Source organism: Salmo salar, chromosome ssa23, assembly GCF_905237065.1.
Source record: "Salmo salar chromosome ssa23, Ssal_v3.1, whole genome shotgun sequence".
NCBI lineage: Eukaryota > Metazoa > Chordata > Actinopteri > Salmoniformes > Salmonidae > Salmo > Salmo salar.
In genome coordinates this window covers 47,093,497-47,112,622 of record NC_059464.1, presented here as the reverse complement: position 1 = coordinate 47,112,622, position 19,126 = coordinate 47,093,497, and the positions used below count along the sequence as shown (strand labels likewise).

The 19,126-nt window shown below is 42.3% G+C and overlaps 1 protein-coding gene across 6 annotated transcripts; it reads right to left on the bottom strand.

Moving 5' to 3' along the window:
- Positions 1 to 1,324: 1,324 nt before the first annotated feature.
- On the bottom strand, positions 1,325 to 18,898 carry LOC106584797 (acyl-CoA Delta-6 desaturase). Of its 6 annotated transcripts, XM_045705980.1 has the most exons (15): positions 18,656 to 18,885; positions 18,021 to 18,123; positions 17,752 to 17,846; positions 17,342 to 17,662; positions 16,274 to 16,384; positions 11,694 to 11,891; positions 11,389 to 11,490; positions 11,111 to 11,236; positions 7,834 to 7,894; positions 7,629 to 7,705; positions 4,281 to 4,378; positions 4,026 to 4,122; positions 3,709 to 3,788; positions 1,740 to 1,865; positions 1,325 to 1,607 (listed from the first exon to the last, which is right to left on the bottom strand). In XM_045705980.1, the coding sequence occupies exons 4-15, from the start codon at positions 17,585 to 17,587 to the stop codon at positions 1,556 to 1,558; spliced, it is 1,374 nt and encodes a 457-aa protein (XP_045561936.1). In that variant the 5' UTR covers positions 17,588 to 17,662; positions 17,752 to 17,846; positions 18,021 to 18,123; positions 18,656 to 18,885; the 3' UTR covers positions 1,325 to 1,555. The 6 variants fall into 6 exon arrangements, with proteins under 6 accessions (XP_045561936.1, XP_045561934.1, XP_045561937.1 ...); XM_045705978.1 differs by lacking the exon at positions 17,752 to 17,846 and having other exon boundaries at positions 18,656 to 18,884; XM_045705981.1 differs by lacking the exon at positions 18,021 to 18,123 and having other exon boundaries at positions 18,656 to 18,825.
- Between the last annotated feature and the right edge of the window lie 228 nt (positions 18,899 to 19,126).

Genomic DNA, 19,126 nt, shown 5'->3' with positions numbered 1-19,126 from the left:
ATTGTAGTTCTTCTTTTAATTCTCTATCGAAGCTACAGTGTCTGTGGGGGACGTTGCACTTCCTAAGGCTTCCATTGGCTGTCTAAAGCCTTCAGATAGTGGTTTCAGCAATTTCCTGTCACTGGGCAGAGTATAGGAGCTCAGTTACTGAGTGGTCTGCCTGGCAACAAAGGGATTGGATATGCGCAGTCACGCGAGCACGCCGTTCCTTCTTTTTCTTCTTGAATGAATATGCTATTGTCTGGTTGGAATATTATCGCAATTTTACGTCAAAAATGCCATAAAGATTGATTTTAAACAGCGTTTGACATGCTTCTAAGTACGGTAATGGAACATTTTGACTTTTCGTCTCTCGTTCCGCGCTCGCGCGTTATGCCTTTGGATAAGTGATCTGTTCGCACAAACAAAACGGAGGTATTTGTAAATAAATATGGATTATTTCGAACAAAAACAACATTTCTTGTGGAAGTAGCAGTCCTGGGAGTGCATTCTGACGAAGATCAGCAAAGGTAAGAGAATATTTGTAATACTAATTCTGAGTTTAGGTTGCTCCAAACTTGGCGTGTGTCCGATTAGCTCGCCGTGATGGCTGAGCTATGTACTCAGAATATTGAAAAATGTGCTTTCTCCGTAAAGCTATTTTAAAATCTGACACAGCGGTTGCATCCAGGGGTAGTCTATCTATAATTCTTTAAATAATTGTTATATATTTTGTCAACGTTTATGACGAGTATTTTTGTAAATTGATGTGCAATTTCACAGGGCATTTTGGTGGGAATACATTTTCTGAACATCACGCGCCAATGTAAAATGCTGATTTTGGATATAAATATGAACTTTATCGAACAAAACATACATGTATTGTGTAACATAATGTCCTAGGAGTGTCATCTGATGAAGATCGTCAAAGGTTAGTGCTTCATTTAGCTGTGTTTTGGGTTTTATTGACACATGTCCTTGCTTGGAAAATGGCTGTGTGATTATTTTTGTCTATGTACTCTACTAACATAATCTAATGTTTTGCTTTCGCTGTAAAGCCTTTTTGAAATCGGACAATGTGGTTAGATTAACGAGAAGTTTATCTTTAAAATGGTGTAAAATAGTTGTATGTTTGAGAAAGTTGAATTATGACATTTGGTTGTTTTTGAATTTTCCGCCCTGATATTTCACTGGCTGTGTCCCGCAGGTGGGACGCTAGAAGTTAAGCGATCCCTCCACCAAAAACGAACGGACAACCAGACTGGAATGACTGAGACTTGTGTCAATTACAGAGCATTTCCTAGGATTTTCTGCCTGCATCAAACCCAGTGGATAATGCTTGAAATATAGGTCAATAAAAACAGTTTTTATTTTTTTTTAAACGCCTGGCCCTACTATATAAACCCTCTATTTATGCTATGGATCCCCATTCACTGCTGCCAAGGATTAAAACAATTATATCACAATAATGTTTGCAGCGATTATTATCATCAAAAACATCTAGGAAATGTCTTCTCTGTTCGCAGGTTGTTAATCTGCGATGGATTTAAAATCCCGTCCAGAGTCAGGAAGGGATTTATTTATGGAGATATGCATCCAGCCACAGATCCCCTGACTTCTTCAGTGACCTGGAGAAGAACAAAGGTGGATAACAAACCAGGTAAATCACAGGAAACTGAGAGCAGCAGGTATCACCTTATGATGTACAATCTATTCCCAGAGGATAGCACTTCAAATATTCATTTAAACACGTGTTTTACCTGACAACATCAGTGAGGCCTTGCTGCATGGTCTTGACCTGATAGGGAACTCCATGTTTCTCACACAAAGCACGAACCAGAGGAGCCACCAGGTGGTAGTTATGACGGGGCATGGTAGGAAACAGACTGGGAGAGAGAGGGGGAGACAGAGAAAGAGAGGCAGAGAGAGAGAGAGAGTGGGGGGGGGGGGGGGGGGGGCCAGAGGAGAGAGAGATTAGAGAAAGAGGCAGAGAGAGAGATAGGGATGGGGGAGGAGTAAGAAGAGAGAGGGAGGGAGAGACAGAGAGAGCAGACACAATCAGAATTTTTCAGAGAAACCTCCATTTCGGAGTAGGATTGTATCAATACTGTATCTAAACACTATTACGAGGTAGAGTAATTAGCACAAACAACTGTTAACCTCTCGGGGCTAGGGGGCAGTATTTTCACGGCCGGATGAAAAACGTACCCAATTTAAACAGGGTACTACTCTGGCCCAGAAAATAGAATATGCATATTATTAGTCGATTTGGATAGAATACACTCTGAAGTTTCTAAAACTGTTTAAATGGTATCTGTGAGTATAACAGAACTCATATGGCAGGCAAAAACCTGAGAGAAATTGAATCAGGAAGTGGGAGAAATTAGAAATGTAGTTTTTCTTTTGAATCCCTTGAAAAACTACAGTGGCATAGGATTTACATTGCACCTCCTAAGGCTTCCATTGGCTTACAACAATCTTTAGGAACTGGTTTCATCCGTCACCTGTTACCGGGCAGAAAATTGTGGCTCAGTCAATCACTGGCCAGTCTGAGGACAGGTGTCTTGTGACGCGCATGCACGTGACTTCGCTGTTCGTTATTTTTCTTCTGGGATGAATAACTATTGCCCGGTTGTAAAATTATCAGAATTTCACGTAAAAAAATACCATAAAGGATTGATTGTAAACATCGTTTGACGTGTTTCTACAAACGGTACTTTTGAACATTTCGTCTATGGATTTGCATCCACGCCACATGGCATTGTAAAGTGTTCTGGATGGGTCAACAAAACGGACGTATTTGGACATAAATGATGGACTTTGCAGAACAAATGAACATTTCTTGTGGAAGTGGGACCCCTTCCGTGTGCATTCCGCCGAAGACCAGCAAAGGTAAGAAAATATTTCGAACATATTTTTAGAGATTTGTCGACGCCGTGGTTGTAGGCTAACTGTATAGCTTAGCATTGAAGGCTAAGTTCTGTACTCAGAATATTGAACAATGTGCTTTTTCCGTAAAGTTATTTTGAAATCTGACAAAGTGGTTGCATAAAGGAGTAGATTGTCTCTAATTCTTTAAATAATTGTTATAAATTTTGTCAACGTTTATGAGTTCTTCTGTAAATTAAGGTGCCTATTCACCGGGAGTTATGGGTAGAAAACATTTTCTGAACGTCACGCGCCAATGTAGAAATTAGGTTTTGGATATAAATATGAACTTGATCGAACAAAAAATGCATGTATTGTCTAACATGATGTCCTAGGAGTGTCATCTGATGAAGATTGTCAAAGGTTAGTGCTTAATTTTAGCTGTATATCTGGTTTTGTGACGGCTATCCGTGCTTGGAAAATAGCTTTTTTATTTTTTATTTGCTAAGGTGCTATCCTAAAATAATCTAATGTTTTGCTTTCACCGTAAAGCCTTTTTGAAATCGGACAATGTGATTGGATTAACGAGTAGAGTATCTTTAAAATCCCGTATAATACTTCAATTTTATTTATTTTTTTGTTGAATTTCACGCCGTGCTGTCTCACTGGTTGTTGTCCAACCAATCCCAAGGATTTTATCTCGAAGGGGTCCTCAAGAGGTTAAGTTATATTTAAGATCAAATGAAGCTGAATACTGCTTAAACTATAACTTTAGTATGTCAGTGACCTGATAAATGACCATATAAATACAGTATATACTGTTGACAGACAACAGTAAGGTGGGATATTTGTTCCACTTACTGGTGTTCAATCTGAAAGTTGAGGTGTCCACTGAACCAGTCGTTGAAGGTTGACTGTTCAATGTTGCAAGTAGCGCTCAACTAAGACCACAGAAAGAGACACGTTATAGCTCCCTCTGCTGGAGAACTACAGATGGCACAGCCCCAGAAAACACTCCTGGGCCTGTATTCAGGACTGCTGTTACAGGATCAGTTTAGCCTTTTAAGATGATAATGAATAGGAATGTAAGGACAGGGGGAACCTGATCCTAGATCAGCCCTCCTACTCCAAGACACTGTGTATATGGACCCAGTTGTCTAGTAATGATGACATGTTACCTGCATGGTGAGCCAGTCCTGGTGTCTCTCATGATCCATCTCCATAGGAAGGTGATTCATCTGGGTCACCCATACAAACCAGTGGCTTTCCAAAAACCTATATATACACACAGTACAATATAATTATTCCGCCACAATATTATGTTACATTATTACAACAAGCACAGCATTGTGCTGTTTTCTAATACTGTAGATAGTTTGAATACAGTGAATGAATGAGTTAATCTTTGAGCTCCCTCTCAGTTCATACTTTACCTGACGAAGCTGATCAATGCTACTGAGCCAAAGAAACCAAAGAAGGGATAGTAACAGCAGAAGAAGCGAAGGTAGAAACTCATCGACCACGCCAGATCCTTCACAGGAGACAAAGATTGGTATTATGGTCAGACATTATCATACCTGGGGTTCCTACCAAAGCAACAATCATCACACCTGGGGTTCCTACCGAAGCAACATTTATCACATCTGGGGTTCCTACCAAAGCAACAATTATCACATCTGGGGTTCCTACCAAAGCAACAATTATCACACCTGGGGTTCCTACCAAAGCAACAATCATCACATCTGGGGTTCCTACCCTGGGGTTCCTACCAAAGCAACAATCATCACACCTGGGGTTCCTAGAAAAGCAACAATCAACACACCTGGGGTTCCCACCCAGTGGCAACATGTCATTCATGTTTTGAGCCCCACATTTATTAGAAATTATAGATGAAACGTATCGATGCTCATCGGACATAAACATTACAGAACAAGTTGGAAATTGCGTTTGGAAGGAATTTTCTCATTTTACCAGTTGTAAGCTGGGGATGATTAGGTGGCAAAAGATGGTATGAGGGCCAGATTGGGAATTTAGCCAGGACACCAGGGTTAACACCCCTACTCTTACAATAAGTGCAATAGGATCTTTAATGACCTCAGAGAGTCAGGACACCCGTTTAACATCCCATCCAAAAGACAGCACCCTACACAGGGCAGTGTCCCCAATCACTGCCCTGGGGAATTGGGATATTGTTTTTTTAGACCAGAGGAAAGAGTGCCTCCTACAGGCCCTCCAACACCACTTCCAGCAGCATCTGATCTCCCATCCAGGGACTGACCAGGACCAACCCTGCTTAGCTTCAGAAACAAGCAAGCAGTGGGATGCAGGGTGGTATGCTGCTGGCACAATCAGTGACAGTGTCTAACTACAAGCATTGTGAAGCAATCACTAGCCTGCTATTCAGTGGAGTGGCTGTGTGGTCACACATCTGGGATTAAGGGGCTCTTTTCCAATTTTAAAACGATAAACATTCAACATTGGCCACGCTGTCAATGAAGCGTGATTTTTTGCCGCACTCAAAAACAACTGTTACCTCAGAACTGCGAAAACTTGACTTCAAGACAACTGTGAAGATGGGAATAAACGAGCTCCGACTGGGAAAATACGTTTTGAACGGTCATCCAACTCGGGAATTGTAAATCCGGCCTCTTTCTAGAGCTACGACCTGAAGATCAGTGACGTCATCATGATTCAACCTTGTTTTGAAATGCACCATAAATCCAGAAAAGCATGATTTGTGCCGCGCTCTAAACAACTGTTAACTCAGAACTGCGAAAACTTGACTTCAGTGAGTTCAAGACAACTGGGAAGTCACGAATGAATGACTGGGAAAATACGTTTTGAACGGCCATCCAACTCAGAATTGTATATCTGGCCTCTTTCTAGAGCTACGAACTGAAGATCAATGATGTCATCATGATTTAAGCTGGTTTTTTATCTGAGTTCCCACTTGTCTTGAAAGCACCATAAATCCAGAGAATGACAGACTTTGATGACAACATTTTCCCACGACGGACTTCGGCGCCACTTTGAGCACAGCACAACAAGGTGATGTATTGTATGCTGCTGCATAAATATAATATGCCGGGGAGATATGTATACTGTAGTTAAGAAAGTAATACTAAGTGTATATTCTGTAGTAAGATATTAGTAGCCCATGTGCCTCACTCTAATAATTTGGTCCCTTTCTCCCTCATAACTTACTGTTCTGACTTGGTGGTGCACATGTAGCCTACAACCTGTTTTATAGAAATGTAATCATTGAATATTGTAAGAGCTTTCCTTGTCTGCTTATATCCCCCCTTTATTTATCCTATGGTTCTGACTTGGTGTACAGGGAGAACACTTGAAGAACGGCCCGTGTTCTGAATTCTGTCTCGGTACATTTCAAAAGCGCTAAACAAATAGTTATATTGGCTACGTCCGTCCTAGCCTGCTCATTAATGTCTTAATCTAAATGACAGATTCCCTCTTATCCGCTTGTCGTCCCCTTATGCCATAGCTTGTACATCTCAAATTGTCATTAGAAACCACAGTTGTTTAACCAAGTCAGCCATATCAGCTATGTTTTTTTAAAGACAGTAAATGAGGCTGAATGAACTGTTTCGCTGCCAGACAAGGCTCCGCTGCCAGGTGGAGCAGTGGTAAGATGATGGGACTCTGCTGTTGGCACAGCTATATGTAGGTCTTAACAGTTTGTGTGCACTGTTTGTCACCATTACAGTATAATTAATGTATTGTTTAGTGGTGTGTTGTGGCTTTGCTGGCATGCATCCCATTTTTTTATTTTTGCATGCTAAAATCACCCCTGTTTCTAGCAAAGCAACAATTATCACGGTGATTAGGAAGTTAGTTCACCCGATGTCACAGAAAGGCCAAAAAGATCATCAAGGACAACAACCACCCGAGCCACTGCCTGTTCACCCCACTATCATCCAGAAGGCGAGGTCAGGTCAGTAAAGGTGCATCAAAGCGGCAACCGAGAGACTGAAAAACAGCTTCTATCTCAAGGCCATCAGACTGTTAAACAGCCGTCACTAACATTGAGTGGCTGCTGCCAACATACTGACTCAACTCTAGGCACTTTAATAATGGAAAAATGTATGTAATAAATGTATCACTAGCCACTTTAAACAATGACACTTTATATAATGTTTACATACCCTACATTACTCATCAAATATGTATATACTGTACTCTATACCATCTACTGCATCTTGCCCATGCCGTTCGGCCATCGCCCATCCATATATTTATATGTACATATTCTTATTCATTCCTTTACACTTGTGTGTATTAGGTAGTTGTTGTGAAATTGTTAGATTACTTGTTAGATATTACTGCACTGTCGGAACTAGAAGCACAAGCATTTCGGTACACTCACATTAACAGCTGCTAACCATGTGTATGTGATAAAATTTGATTTGATTTAGTCATTTCTGATGGTACAGTCAGTGTGTTGTTGGTGGTGCAATATTATGCTCGCTAGCTTTAGTGAGCGATGAACAAGGATTTAGTGCCCCCAGGTGTTAGCATAATCATATCTATCCTGCCCTGCCTTTCTAAGGTCTACGAAAGCCAAGTTAACAAACAGATAACCGACCATTTCGAATCCCACCGTACCTTCTCCGCTATGCAATCTGGTTTCCGAGCTGGTCATAGGTGCACCTCAGCCACGCTCAAGGTCCTAAACATCATATCATTACTCTCTCATGGAAGCCTTATGTTCCAGATGGGAATGATGAGGATTAAGTCTACATTTATTTGGTATGAAATCTCACCACCCAGTCCTGTCGTAAAAACATGGTCCGCAATATCTGGATGTGGAAATACACTGGAATAAGTAGTGGAGGTCCAACTGAGAGACAGAAGGAAAATATTGGTGTTACATACATACATCAGTTGTCTATATTTTACTTGTATGTGTTCAATTGAAGTTGATGTGATTTATATACAGAAATCCATGAAACTTGTTCAGAAACTTACTGAGGAAGAAGTACTGGTGTTGGTGATGGTAGGGCATGTACTTCAACTTCTTTATACCATACTGCAATAGACAGAGACAAGGAGTCAGATGGATCTTACACAGAAACACTAATACCGTTTTAACACTACTGAGCCAAACTGTTACATGGATATCATTACATGGTTATTTCATGAATATTACATTCATTTAATGAACTATTAACCCTTGTGTTGTCTTTAGTGTAAAAAATGACCCGCCACTATGTTTAACAGCAGAGAAAACCCCCTAAATGATATTTTTTCAACTTGAAATTTGATTACTTTTCCTAGTGTCCCCAACATTAGAAAAAGTGAAACATCGCCTTTGTTCATATTTCCATGAAAGCTGTACACCACCAGGGTACAAAGATTGTCTTAGGGTCATTTTTGACCCGGCAGTTATAAAATAATTTACACACCACAAAAAAAAGATAAATGATAAATTGAGATTGTGTGTGCTACTGATTGAACTCAGACAAAACTAAAACTTCCTTGTACATGTGCAGCATCTCCCCTCCATGACCCCACACATGACTCAAGTTCATAGACTAAATAAACACTATTTCAGACAAAATAAACAACATTTCAGACATAATAAACATGTCTTGAAAGCATTGTTTACTAATGGGGAATGCAGTCAGAGGCTATAAAGGTGGTGCAGATGACAGCCCCCCCAGTTCTCTCTTTGCTGAAGCCATGACTGCACGTTTCAGTGCCCAACAGGTCGTAGATCTGATTTTTTCAGATGTCCAGGAGGAACAAGAGAACGATGATTTAGAAGAGGAGGTGGTATCTGAAGAAGAAGACGGGGAAGAAGATGAAGAAGAAATCCCCCAAGCTGAAAGAGAAACATTTTTGTCAAAGAACAGCAAAATAACATGGTCCTTGTCACCATATGACAACCAGGGCAGGATGGCAGCACAACATATCATAAGGATGACCCCAGGGCCCACAAGGCATGCAGTTGCCCATGCCCAGGACATCGCCTCAACATTCTACATGTTCATCACACCAGCCACCTAAAAAATCATCCTGGAGATGACAAATTTGGAGGGTTTCCGTAAATATGGAGACAACTGGAAAAGGATGGATGAGAGTGACCTGCGTGCCTACATAGGGCTGCTAATCTTAGCGGGTGTGTATAGGTCCCAAGGCGAGGCTACATGTAGTCTCTGGGATGCAGAGAGTGGAAGGGTGATTTTTCGTGCCACGATGCCACTGAAAGTCTTTCACACTTTCTCAAGAATGCTACGATTTGATAACCGTGAGTCAAGACCTGCAAGACATGTGAGAGACAAACTGGCGGCTATAAGAGAGGTCTGAGAGAAGTGGGTGGAGCGTCTGCCGTACCTCTACAACCCTGGGCCTGAAGTAACAGTGGATGAGCAACTGGTTCCATTCAGAGGTACATTTTTATTTTCATATCTGTAATATAAGTGATTTTCACTGTTCATTTTATTATGTATTGCTGTAATATCTTTGATTTATGTCATTGTTTTCTGTGACACTGATATTAATTACTGGTAGGAATCTCTTTTGTCAAAAGGTCACTGTTCTTTCCGGCAACATATGCCCAGCAGGCCTGCAAAGTATGAAATCATACTTGGAAGATACAAGTCTGCACAGGGAAGCCGACCAGTGGAGGCCCGGAGAAGAACCAGGGGATGTGGGTTGTGCTTGATGTGATATATGGACTGAGGAGGCACAATTTCTTCACCTCTTCTGAACTCAGCCAGCAAGATCCTAAAGAGGAAGATCACCATGGTTGGCACAGTTAGAAAGAACAAGCCTGAGCTCCCCTCTGCACTCCTCGCAACAAGGGGGAGAAAGGCCTTCTCATCAATGTTTGCCTTCACCCCCCCACCACTCTGGTTTCTTACCTATTGTGGTCCTCCTGAGCACACTGCACAAAATGGCTGAGATCAGTGATCATAAGGACAGGAAGCCAACCATCATCCTGGACTACAACCACAACAAAGGAGGCGTGGACAACCTGGACAAGGTGATTAGAATTTACAGCTGCAGGAGGATGACTGCCCGCTGGCCCCTGGTCATCTTCCACAACATCATTGATGTGTCCTCATACAATGCCTTCGTGATATGGAACAAGATCAACCCTATCTGGATGCCTGATAAGCGGAACAAGAGGAGGGTGTTCCTGGAGCAGCTGGGAAAGACACTTGTAACCCCACACATTCAAAGAAGGGAGTGCCTCCCCTGCACAGCAGCATCTGCAGCGCTTGTGAAAGCTGTTCAGGGGGCAGATTCTTGTCCTGATCCACCTGAGGCAGCAGCTGGGGCAGGCAAGAGAGGAGATTCCAATTCTGCCCCCCAAAGAAGGACTGTAAAACAAATACTATGTTCTGCACATGTGAGAAATACATCTGCAAAGTCCATGCACACACACTTGCATACTGTCCTACATGTGCTGATTAGAGTTGATTGATTTATGTTCTTCACGTTTTTGTTTTGTATTTATTATCTTATTTTATTCTTATTTATTGTTGTTGTTTATACACATTGTGGGTGGGGGCAATGGTTAAACAAATGGGAGAAAACTAGTATTTTATAGTTGAATTCCTCATTGTAATATAAGTATATATCACTATGTTGCCAAAAACTTTCAAAACTGTTATTGTTTCCTTTCAATAAAATGCATTCAAAACTACTTTCTGCACATTTCTGCTATTTTCTTAGGCTTTACAAGTGCTAAAAAGTTTATGTTTACACCTCTTGCTATTTGTTTTACCTTTAGCAATAATAATAATAATAATAATAATAAACCTCTACTTTAGTAAAGAAAACAATTATGACAAGTGTGTTCTAATAAAAATGAGTGGTGTCCACTGATTAAATGCAGTCTTTCTGCATTGTGAAGAGGGAAAACCCAGATATTCACAAAGTTTGTGATGAATGACAGGTTTAAAATTTAAAATTCAATTAAGATGTTTTATTTTAGGGGTTTAGTTAAGGCGGGTCATTTTTTACCCCTAGGACAAGGGGAGCAGATAGCATGTTAAGACTACACAAGGGTTAAAAGGATATTTGAATTTTACATTAGTATTATTACATGGTTATTTCATGAATATTACATTAATTTAATGAACTATTACATGGATATTATTACATGGATATTTGAATATTACATGAATATTTAGATTATTATTCAAATATGACATGGAGTCAGATGGGTCATAAAGCACTAAGGTTGTGGGTCCAGTTGGGGCAGGGTTCACAAATATAATAGATTGATAACTACCTCTACAGGCTGCTTGTCTCCCAGGACGAAGACATGCAGTGAGTTGACATCAGGATCTTTACTAAACACGTTGGGTTTAGCGTGGTGCTGGAAGTGACGATGGTTCCACCAGTTAGCAGAGGCACCCTGGAAACATTCAAAGGAGATCATCCATTGAGAATGGTTTTCAGTCCAGGACTGGGTTTAAACTGTGTCCGGTTAACTTATCCAAAGAGTAGCAGAAGATCAGCCTAAAGAAACAGTAATGTCAAATGTCCAACCATTGTCCAGTAGCCTACCTTTAGGTGTCCAATGACAAACTTTTGTAGTACGTGATTCCAGCTGGATTTCTTGAAGACTGACAGGTGGCCGAAGTCATGCTGCAGCCAGCCAGCCTGGGACTGAGAGGGAAAAAGAAAGGCAGATTTTGAACGGTGTCTGAAAGGTGGTTTGGTAACCCTATCGCTAACCCAAAACCCTTACTCTAACCTAACCTCACCACCCCTAACCTTAACCTTAACCCTAACCTTCGATCCCTATGCCTAACCTTTGAATCCGCCTGTCAACTATCTTCTTGTACTCCCTAATAATACTGTAATGGTACCTGAGACGTGGCCAGCATGAGGGAACAGAGCAGTGTGAGGCTCCAGCTGGTCCCCCAGACCCAGAGCAGGCCCAAAGCCAGGGCCTCTAGTAGCAGGATGTGGCCCAAGTAGAGGCTGAAGAACAGGAGGCGGGCACGGAGGAGACCCTCACTCTCCACATGGTCACGCAAGGCCTGGAAGTCCTGCACCAGAGCTGCCTGTATGGGTTAGAGGTGATCAATAATCAATTAAGACGTATGAAGTAAGGGGTCTTTCTCAATTAAACTGGCCTTGATTTGAGGATGCGAGAAATTAGGATGAGAGGAATTACAGAAAGACCAACTGTGATAGAGCAAAGTAGATGAACCAGGAGGAAGGTGGATGATGGTAGAGAGATGAGAATTGAGGGAGTGGAGGGGAGGAAGAGGACAGGAGAGGGATAAGGACAGTGTAAATTGAGAAGAGAAACCTGTAGAGAAGAAGAAGAAGAGGAAGAAGAAGGGTAAGGAAATAGAAGTAACAGAAAGCTGAAGAGTACCAGGATAAGATGTAAGACTCCTGAATAGATAAACAGACAGCGGGCAGCGGGGCATCTGGGCACATAGACAGGCTGGTATAATGTGCCCTAGTTATAGGGGCGTCTGGGCACATAGACAGGCTGGTATAATGTGCCCTAGTTATAGGGGCATCTGGGCACATAGACAGGCTGGTATAATGTGCCCTAGTTATAGGGGCATCTGGGCACATAGACAGGCTGGTATAATGTGCCCTAGTTATAGGGGCGTCTGGGCACATAGACAGGCTGGTATAATGTGCCCTAGTTATAGGGGCGTCTGGGCACATAGACAGGCTGGTATAATGTGCCCTAGTTATAGGGGCGTCTGGGCACATAGACAGGCTGGTATAATGTGCCCTAGTTATAGGGGCATCTGGGCACATAGACAGGCTGGTATAATGTGCCCTAGTTATAGGGGCGTCTGGGCACATAGACAGGCTGGTATAATGTGCCCTAGTTATAGGGGCATCTGGGCACATAGACAGGCTGGTATAATGTGCCCTAGTTATAGGGGCATCTGGGCACACAGACAGACTGGTGTAATGTGCCCTAGTTATGGTAGATGACTGAAGACCAAATAAAAGAAACATTTATTTGTCACATCCGCCGAATACAACAAGTTTTAAGAAAAATACCTAAAAAAAAGTAAGAAATAAGAATAACAAATAATTAAACAGCAGCAGTAAATAACAATAGCGAGGCCATATACAGGTTGTACCGGTACAGAGTCAATGTGCGGGGAAACCGGTTAGTCGGGGTAATTGAGGTAATATGTACATGTAGGTAGAGTTATTAAAGTGACTATGCATAGATAATAACAGAGAGTAGCAGCAGCATAGAAGGGGGGGCAAAGCAAATAGTCTGGGTTGCCATTTGATTAGATGTTCAGGAGTCTTATGGCTTGGGGGGTAGAAGCTGTTTAGAAGCCTCTTGGACCTAGACTTGGCGCTCCTATACCGCTTGCCGTGCGGTAGCATAGAGAACAGTCTATGACTGGGGTGGCTGTAGTCTGACAATTTTTATGGCCTTCCTCTGACAGCGCCTAGTATAGAGGTCCTGGATGGCAGAAAGATTGGCCCCGGTGATATACTGGGCCGTACGCACCACCCTCTGAAGTGCCTTGCGGTCGGAGGACGAGCAGTTGCCATACCAGGCAGTGATGCAACCAGTCAGGATGCTCTCGATGGTGCAGCTGTAGAACCATTTGAGGATCTGTGGACCAATGCCAAATCTTTTCAGTCTCTTGAGGGGGAATAGGTTTTTATCGTGCCCTCTTCACAACTGTATTGGTGTGCTTGGACAATGTTACATTGTTGGTGATGTGAACGCCAAGGAACTTGAAGCTCTCAACCTGCTCAACTATAGCCCAGTCAATGAGAATGGGGCGTGCTCGGGGCCTCCTTTTCCTGTAGTCCACAATCATCTCCTTTGTCTTGATCACGTTGAGGGAAAGGTTGTTGTCCTAGCACCACACGGTCCGGTCTCTGACCTCCTCCCTATAGACTGTCTCGTTGTTGTCGGTGATCAGGCCTACCACAGTTGTGTCATCGGCAAACTTAACGATGGGGTTGGAGTCAGGCCTGGCCGTGCAATCATGAGTTAACAGGGAGTACAGGAGAGGACTGAGCACGCACCCCTGAGGGGCCCTCGTGTTGAGGATCAGCGTGGTGGATGTGTTGGTACCTACCCTTACCAGCTTGGGGCGGCCCGTCAGGAAGTCCAGGATCCAGTTGTAGAGGGAGGTGTTTAGTCCCAGGGTCCTTAGCTTAGTGATGAGCTTTGAAGGCACTATGGTGTTGAACGCTGAGCTGTAGTCAATGAATAGCATTCTCACATAGTTCCTTTTGTTTAGGTGTGAAAGGGCAGTGTGGAGTGCAATAGAGATTGCATCATCTGTGGATCTGTTGGGGTGGTATGCAAATTGGAGTGGGTCTAGGGTTTCTGGGATAATGGTGATGATGTGAGCCATGACCAGGCTTTCAAAGCATTTCATGGCTTCAGACATGTGTGCTACGGGTCGTTAGTCATTTAGGCAGGTTACCTTCGTGTTCTTGGGCACAGGGACTATGGTGGTCTGCTTGAAACATGTTGGTATTGTAGACTCGAACGGGGATAGGTTGAAAATGTCAGTGAAGACACTTGCCAGTTGGTCAGCGCATGCTCGGAGTACACGTCCTGGTAATCCGTCTGGCCCTGCGGCCTTGTGAATGTTGACCTGTTTAAAGGTCTTACTCACATCGCCTGCGGAGAGCATGATCAAACAGTCATCTGGAACAGCTGATGCTCTCATGCATGTTTCAGTGTTACTTGCCTCGAAGCTAACATAGAAGTGATATAACTCGTCTGGTAGGCTTGTGTCACTGGGCAGCTCTCGGCTGTGCTTCCCTTCATAGTCTGTAATAGTTTGCAAGCCCTGACACATCCGACAAGCGTTGGAGCCAGTGTAGTATGATTTAATCTTAGTCCTGTATTGATGCTTTGCCTGTTTGATGGTTTGTCGGAGGGCATAGCAGGGATTTCTTATAAGCTTCCGGGTTAGTGTCCCGCTCCTTGAAAGAGGCATCTCTATCCTTTAGCTCAGAGCGGATGCTGCCTTTAATCCATGGCTTCTGGTTGGGGTATGTATGTACAGTCACTGTGGGGACGACGTTGTCAATGCACTTATTGCTAAAGCCAGTGACTGATGTGGTGTACTCCTCAATGCCATTGGAGGAATCATGGAACATATTCCTGTCTGTGATAGCAAAACTGTCCTGTAGCTTAGCATCTGCTTCATCTGACCACTTTTTTATTGATCTAGTCACTGGTGCTTCCTGCTTTCATTTTTGCTTGTAAGCAGGAATCAGGAGGATAGAGTTGTGGTCGGATTTACCAAATGGAGGGCGAGGAAGAGCTTTGTACACGTCTCTGTGTGTGGAGTAAAGGTGATCTACAGTTTTTTCCCCTCTGGTTACACATTTAACATGCTGATAGAAATGAGGTAAAACTGATTTAAGTTTCCCTGCATTAAAGTCCCCGGCCACTAGGAGCGCCTCCTCTGGATGAATATTTTCCTGTTTGCTTATGGCGGTATTGAGTGCAGTCCAGCAGCGGTCTGTGGTGGGATGTAGACATCTACGAAAAATACAGATGAAAACTCTCTATGTAGATAGTGTAGTCTACAGCTTATCATGAGATACTCTACCTCAGGCGAGCAAAACCTTGAGAATTCCTTAGATATTGTTCACCAGCTGTTGTTCACAAATATACATAGACCGTCACCCCTTGTCTTACCAGAAGCTGCTGTTCTATCCTGCAGTTACAGTGTATGCCAGCTGTATGTTATTCATGTCGTCGTTCAGCCACGACTTGAAACATAAGATATTACAGTTTTTAATGTCCTGTTGGTAGAGTATATGTGCTTTTATTATCCAGCGATTGTACATTGGCCAATAGTACGGATGGAAAAGGCAGATTAGCCACTCGTCGCCTGATCCTCACAAGGCATCCCGTTCTCCTTCCGCAAAATCTCAGTCTCTTTCTTCTGCGAATGAGGGCCTGTTCGGGTGTTTGGAGTAAATCCCTCTCGTCCGACTCATTCAAGGAAAATTCTTTGTCCAATTCAAGGTGAGTAATCGATGTTCTGATGTCCAGAAGCTCTTTTCGGTCATAAGAGATGGTAGCAGCAACATTATGTACCAAATAAGTTACAAACAATGCGAAAAAACTAACAAAATAGCACGGTTGGTTAAGAGCCATTAAAACTCCATCTTTAACATTACTATAACATTACAAAATATTTCCATCCACACCACACTGTGACACATTATAGAAAGTAACATTCTGCACAGCATTCTGTCTGAGAAGCATGGAATTCCCTATCAGCCAGAGAAAGACAGGCCTCACATTGGTACCCGGGTCCCTACCTAAACCTACAGTATGTTAGAGTGGGCGTGGGGCTATGTCAGAGGGAGAGACGCTCTAGGCTTCACATTCTATGTTTCATTATGTAGCCTACAACGATGTATGTTATGTAGAGGGAGAGAGAAAGATGGGCCTCCTCACATTTTTCCCCTGGTCCTGGCTGGGCTCTGTCGGTGCCAGCTCTCCAATCAGCAACGGCTTCAGAAACTTCCTGACAAAATTAGGATCAGGATGGAATGCGGAAAATGCGTCCTAGAAATTAGAGACATAGATTTATCTATGTTGTTTAAGAGAAATACATACAAATGTCATTTATTTGTCTCTCAGTAAAAAAAAATATTATTAATATTCACTTTGTGATTAAATAAAGATGCATCATGCAGAAATTGCTCTGCCATTTCCTGGTTGTTATAATTCTAATAGTTCACCTAATTTCAGTTTATGTGACAAAACAAGCAAGTAGAGAATCATTGAATGATCCAAACCGCTGGGAAATAACTTTAAAACAAATATTTGCATATCTCAGCAAACAAACAACAAAACCAAAAGTAAAAGATGCAAAAAAAACTAAACTTAAGAACAGGAAGCATAGAAGTAGAACAGATAGAACTGCTTCTTAGACTTTCAATGAGAATAACAGACCAAACATTTGCATATTGCAGCTTTCAGAGATTATCATGATCCAGTAATGTACGATCCACTAACAACTAGTGTAATATGTCATACAGTCATAATGTACGATCCAATAACAACTAGTGTAATATGTCATACAGTCATAATGTACGATCCACTAACAACTAGTGTAATATGTCATACAGTCATCATGTATGATCCACTAACAACTAGTGTAATATGTCATACAGTCATCATGTATGATCCACTAACAACTAGTGTAATATGTCATACAGTCATAATGTAGGATCCACTAACAACTAGTGTAATATGTCATACAGTCATAATGTAGGATCCACTAACAACTAGTGTAATATGTCATACAGTCATAATGTACGATCCACTAACAACTAGTGTAATATGTCATACAGTCATCATGTATGATCCACTAACAACTAGTGTAATATGTCATACAGTCATAATGTAGGATCCACTAACAACTAGTGTAATATGTCATACCTACAACATTATAACATTTTCAGTCTTGGAAAAGCTTGAGAACATTTCACCAACAACTTCCATAGTTAGGCTACTGACCGTGGCATCTTCTCCAGCAAAGTGACTGATGACCCTGATGCCACCCGGGTGTCTCTTTGCCCACTGGGTAATATTATAGACCTTCCTGTCGATGACCAACCACTGGTCGCCTCTGTGGCAGTGCCTCTGGACCTCTTCCCAGGTGTAGACTGCACTGCCACCTCGCCCTCCTCGCCCTCCACCGGGCCCAACCACGCCACCCTTGGCCGGCTCGCTTGACTCCGTCTGCTGGCCTCCGCCCCCCATCCTCGGTTCTCTCTGCTCCACTCACACCGTCGCTGTGTCAGCTACGCTCTGTCCAGTCTGTCCAACTGAAGCACACTGAGGACCAGTCAAATGCAACGTACAGAGAGGAAGTCAGGGAATGGAATCAGAATCAGATGATGCTGTCTGAGCCAAGTCACACCTACATGGTGAAATGGTGTGACTCTTCTGCAGCTTGATGTTTACTGGGATGAGTCTTGTCCTGGAGGCAGATCTGATAGATTTCCACCAAATAAGCCAGCTGCAAAGTCAAAATTGGCTACATTAAAAAATTAATGAAAACAAAAAGCTTTTTTGGTCTTAATTTAAGATCAGGGTTGGGTTTAAAATCTGATTTGATGACTGTGACTGTGCAAACTAGTGACCATTCTGCAGAGCTGCCTCCAGAACAACATTCATGACAAAAAACGCTAACCTGCGATTCTTTTGACTGAGGGAAGGGAGATGTTTTCCAGACAGCGTTGTACAACAAAATATGTTGTTCAATTAATTTGCTGAAAATATCGAGTGACGAATACCTGTAGAGGCGCAAGAATGTTAGCCAGTCTGGGTTCTGTAATTCTGTGGAGTTTCTATTCTAACAACATCGAAACCATTAAATATGTTGTTGAAAATATCTAATAACGAATACCTGTAGCATTCTGTATGGAGTTCCTATTCTAATCTAATGTTGAGCATCGATGCAATTTACCACGATGTTTATTTGTAACATTATATTAGAATAGAGACAAAGAGCATTGAAATGTTCTCATCAATAAATAATACAGAATACGGAGATGCGCCATTGTTTAGGCATGGACTCCTCTTCCGTTCCGCATATGTTCCCCGAGTTTTATATGACACACAGTGCAAACCTTTATGAGTGTTTCATTTTAATGTCTCTATAATGACACGCATGATAAAATCTAATAGTCCGTTGTCGTGTCAGCCGTTACAGAAATCCCCAGGCTACATGACATAACATTAAATCAGGCTATAGTGTTATCAACAATATAACGCAATTATACAATGATGATGTGTATATAGAATGAATAGAAAAGCTGCACTCACCAACATATCCAGATGTGCAATCCTCTCCTCGCTCCGTCTCTTATTCATAAAAATACATTTACTTCTTTCTGATCACCAGTCTCATCATCTATCCAATCAAATCATCAGTAGGCTCCTAACTGTATATTTCGTTCCTATAGCTCACTCAGTCATTCACCCACTCGTTCACTATACAATTCAAAGCCGATCATTCGAGTGTCTCTAGTCCAATAGCGTTGTTTCACTAGCCTGCTGCCGTATCTGCAATTGGTTCACAACAGCCTTTCCCGAATTATATAAAAAATAAATGCCGGCCCTATCAATCTGATTGGCCTTCAGGTCTGTCAATCACTTTCCTATGTCAATCACTTACCAATTCCAACCAATCAGGACGTCCTTGGACGCAATCAGGGCCCCGCCCTTGACATAGTGAGTGTTTACATGCTGTCTCAAGAAGAAGAAAGGACAGCCTCTCCCCTTGATGCTTTCCTG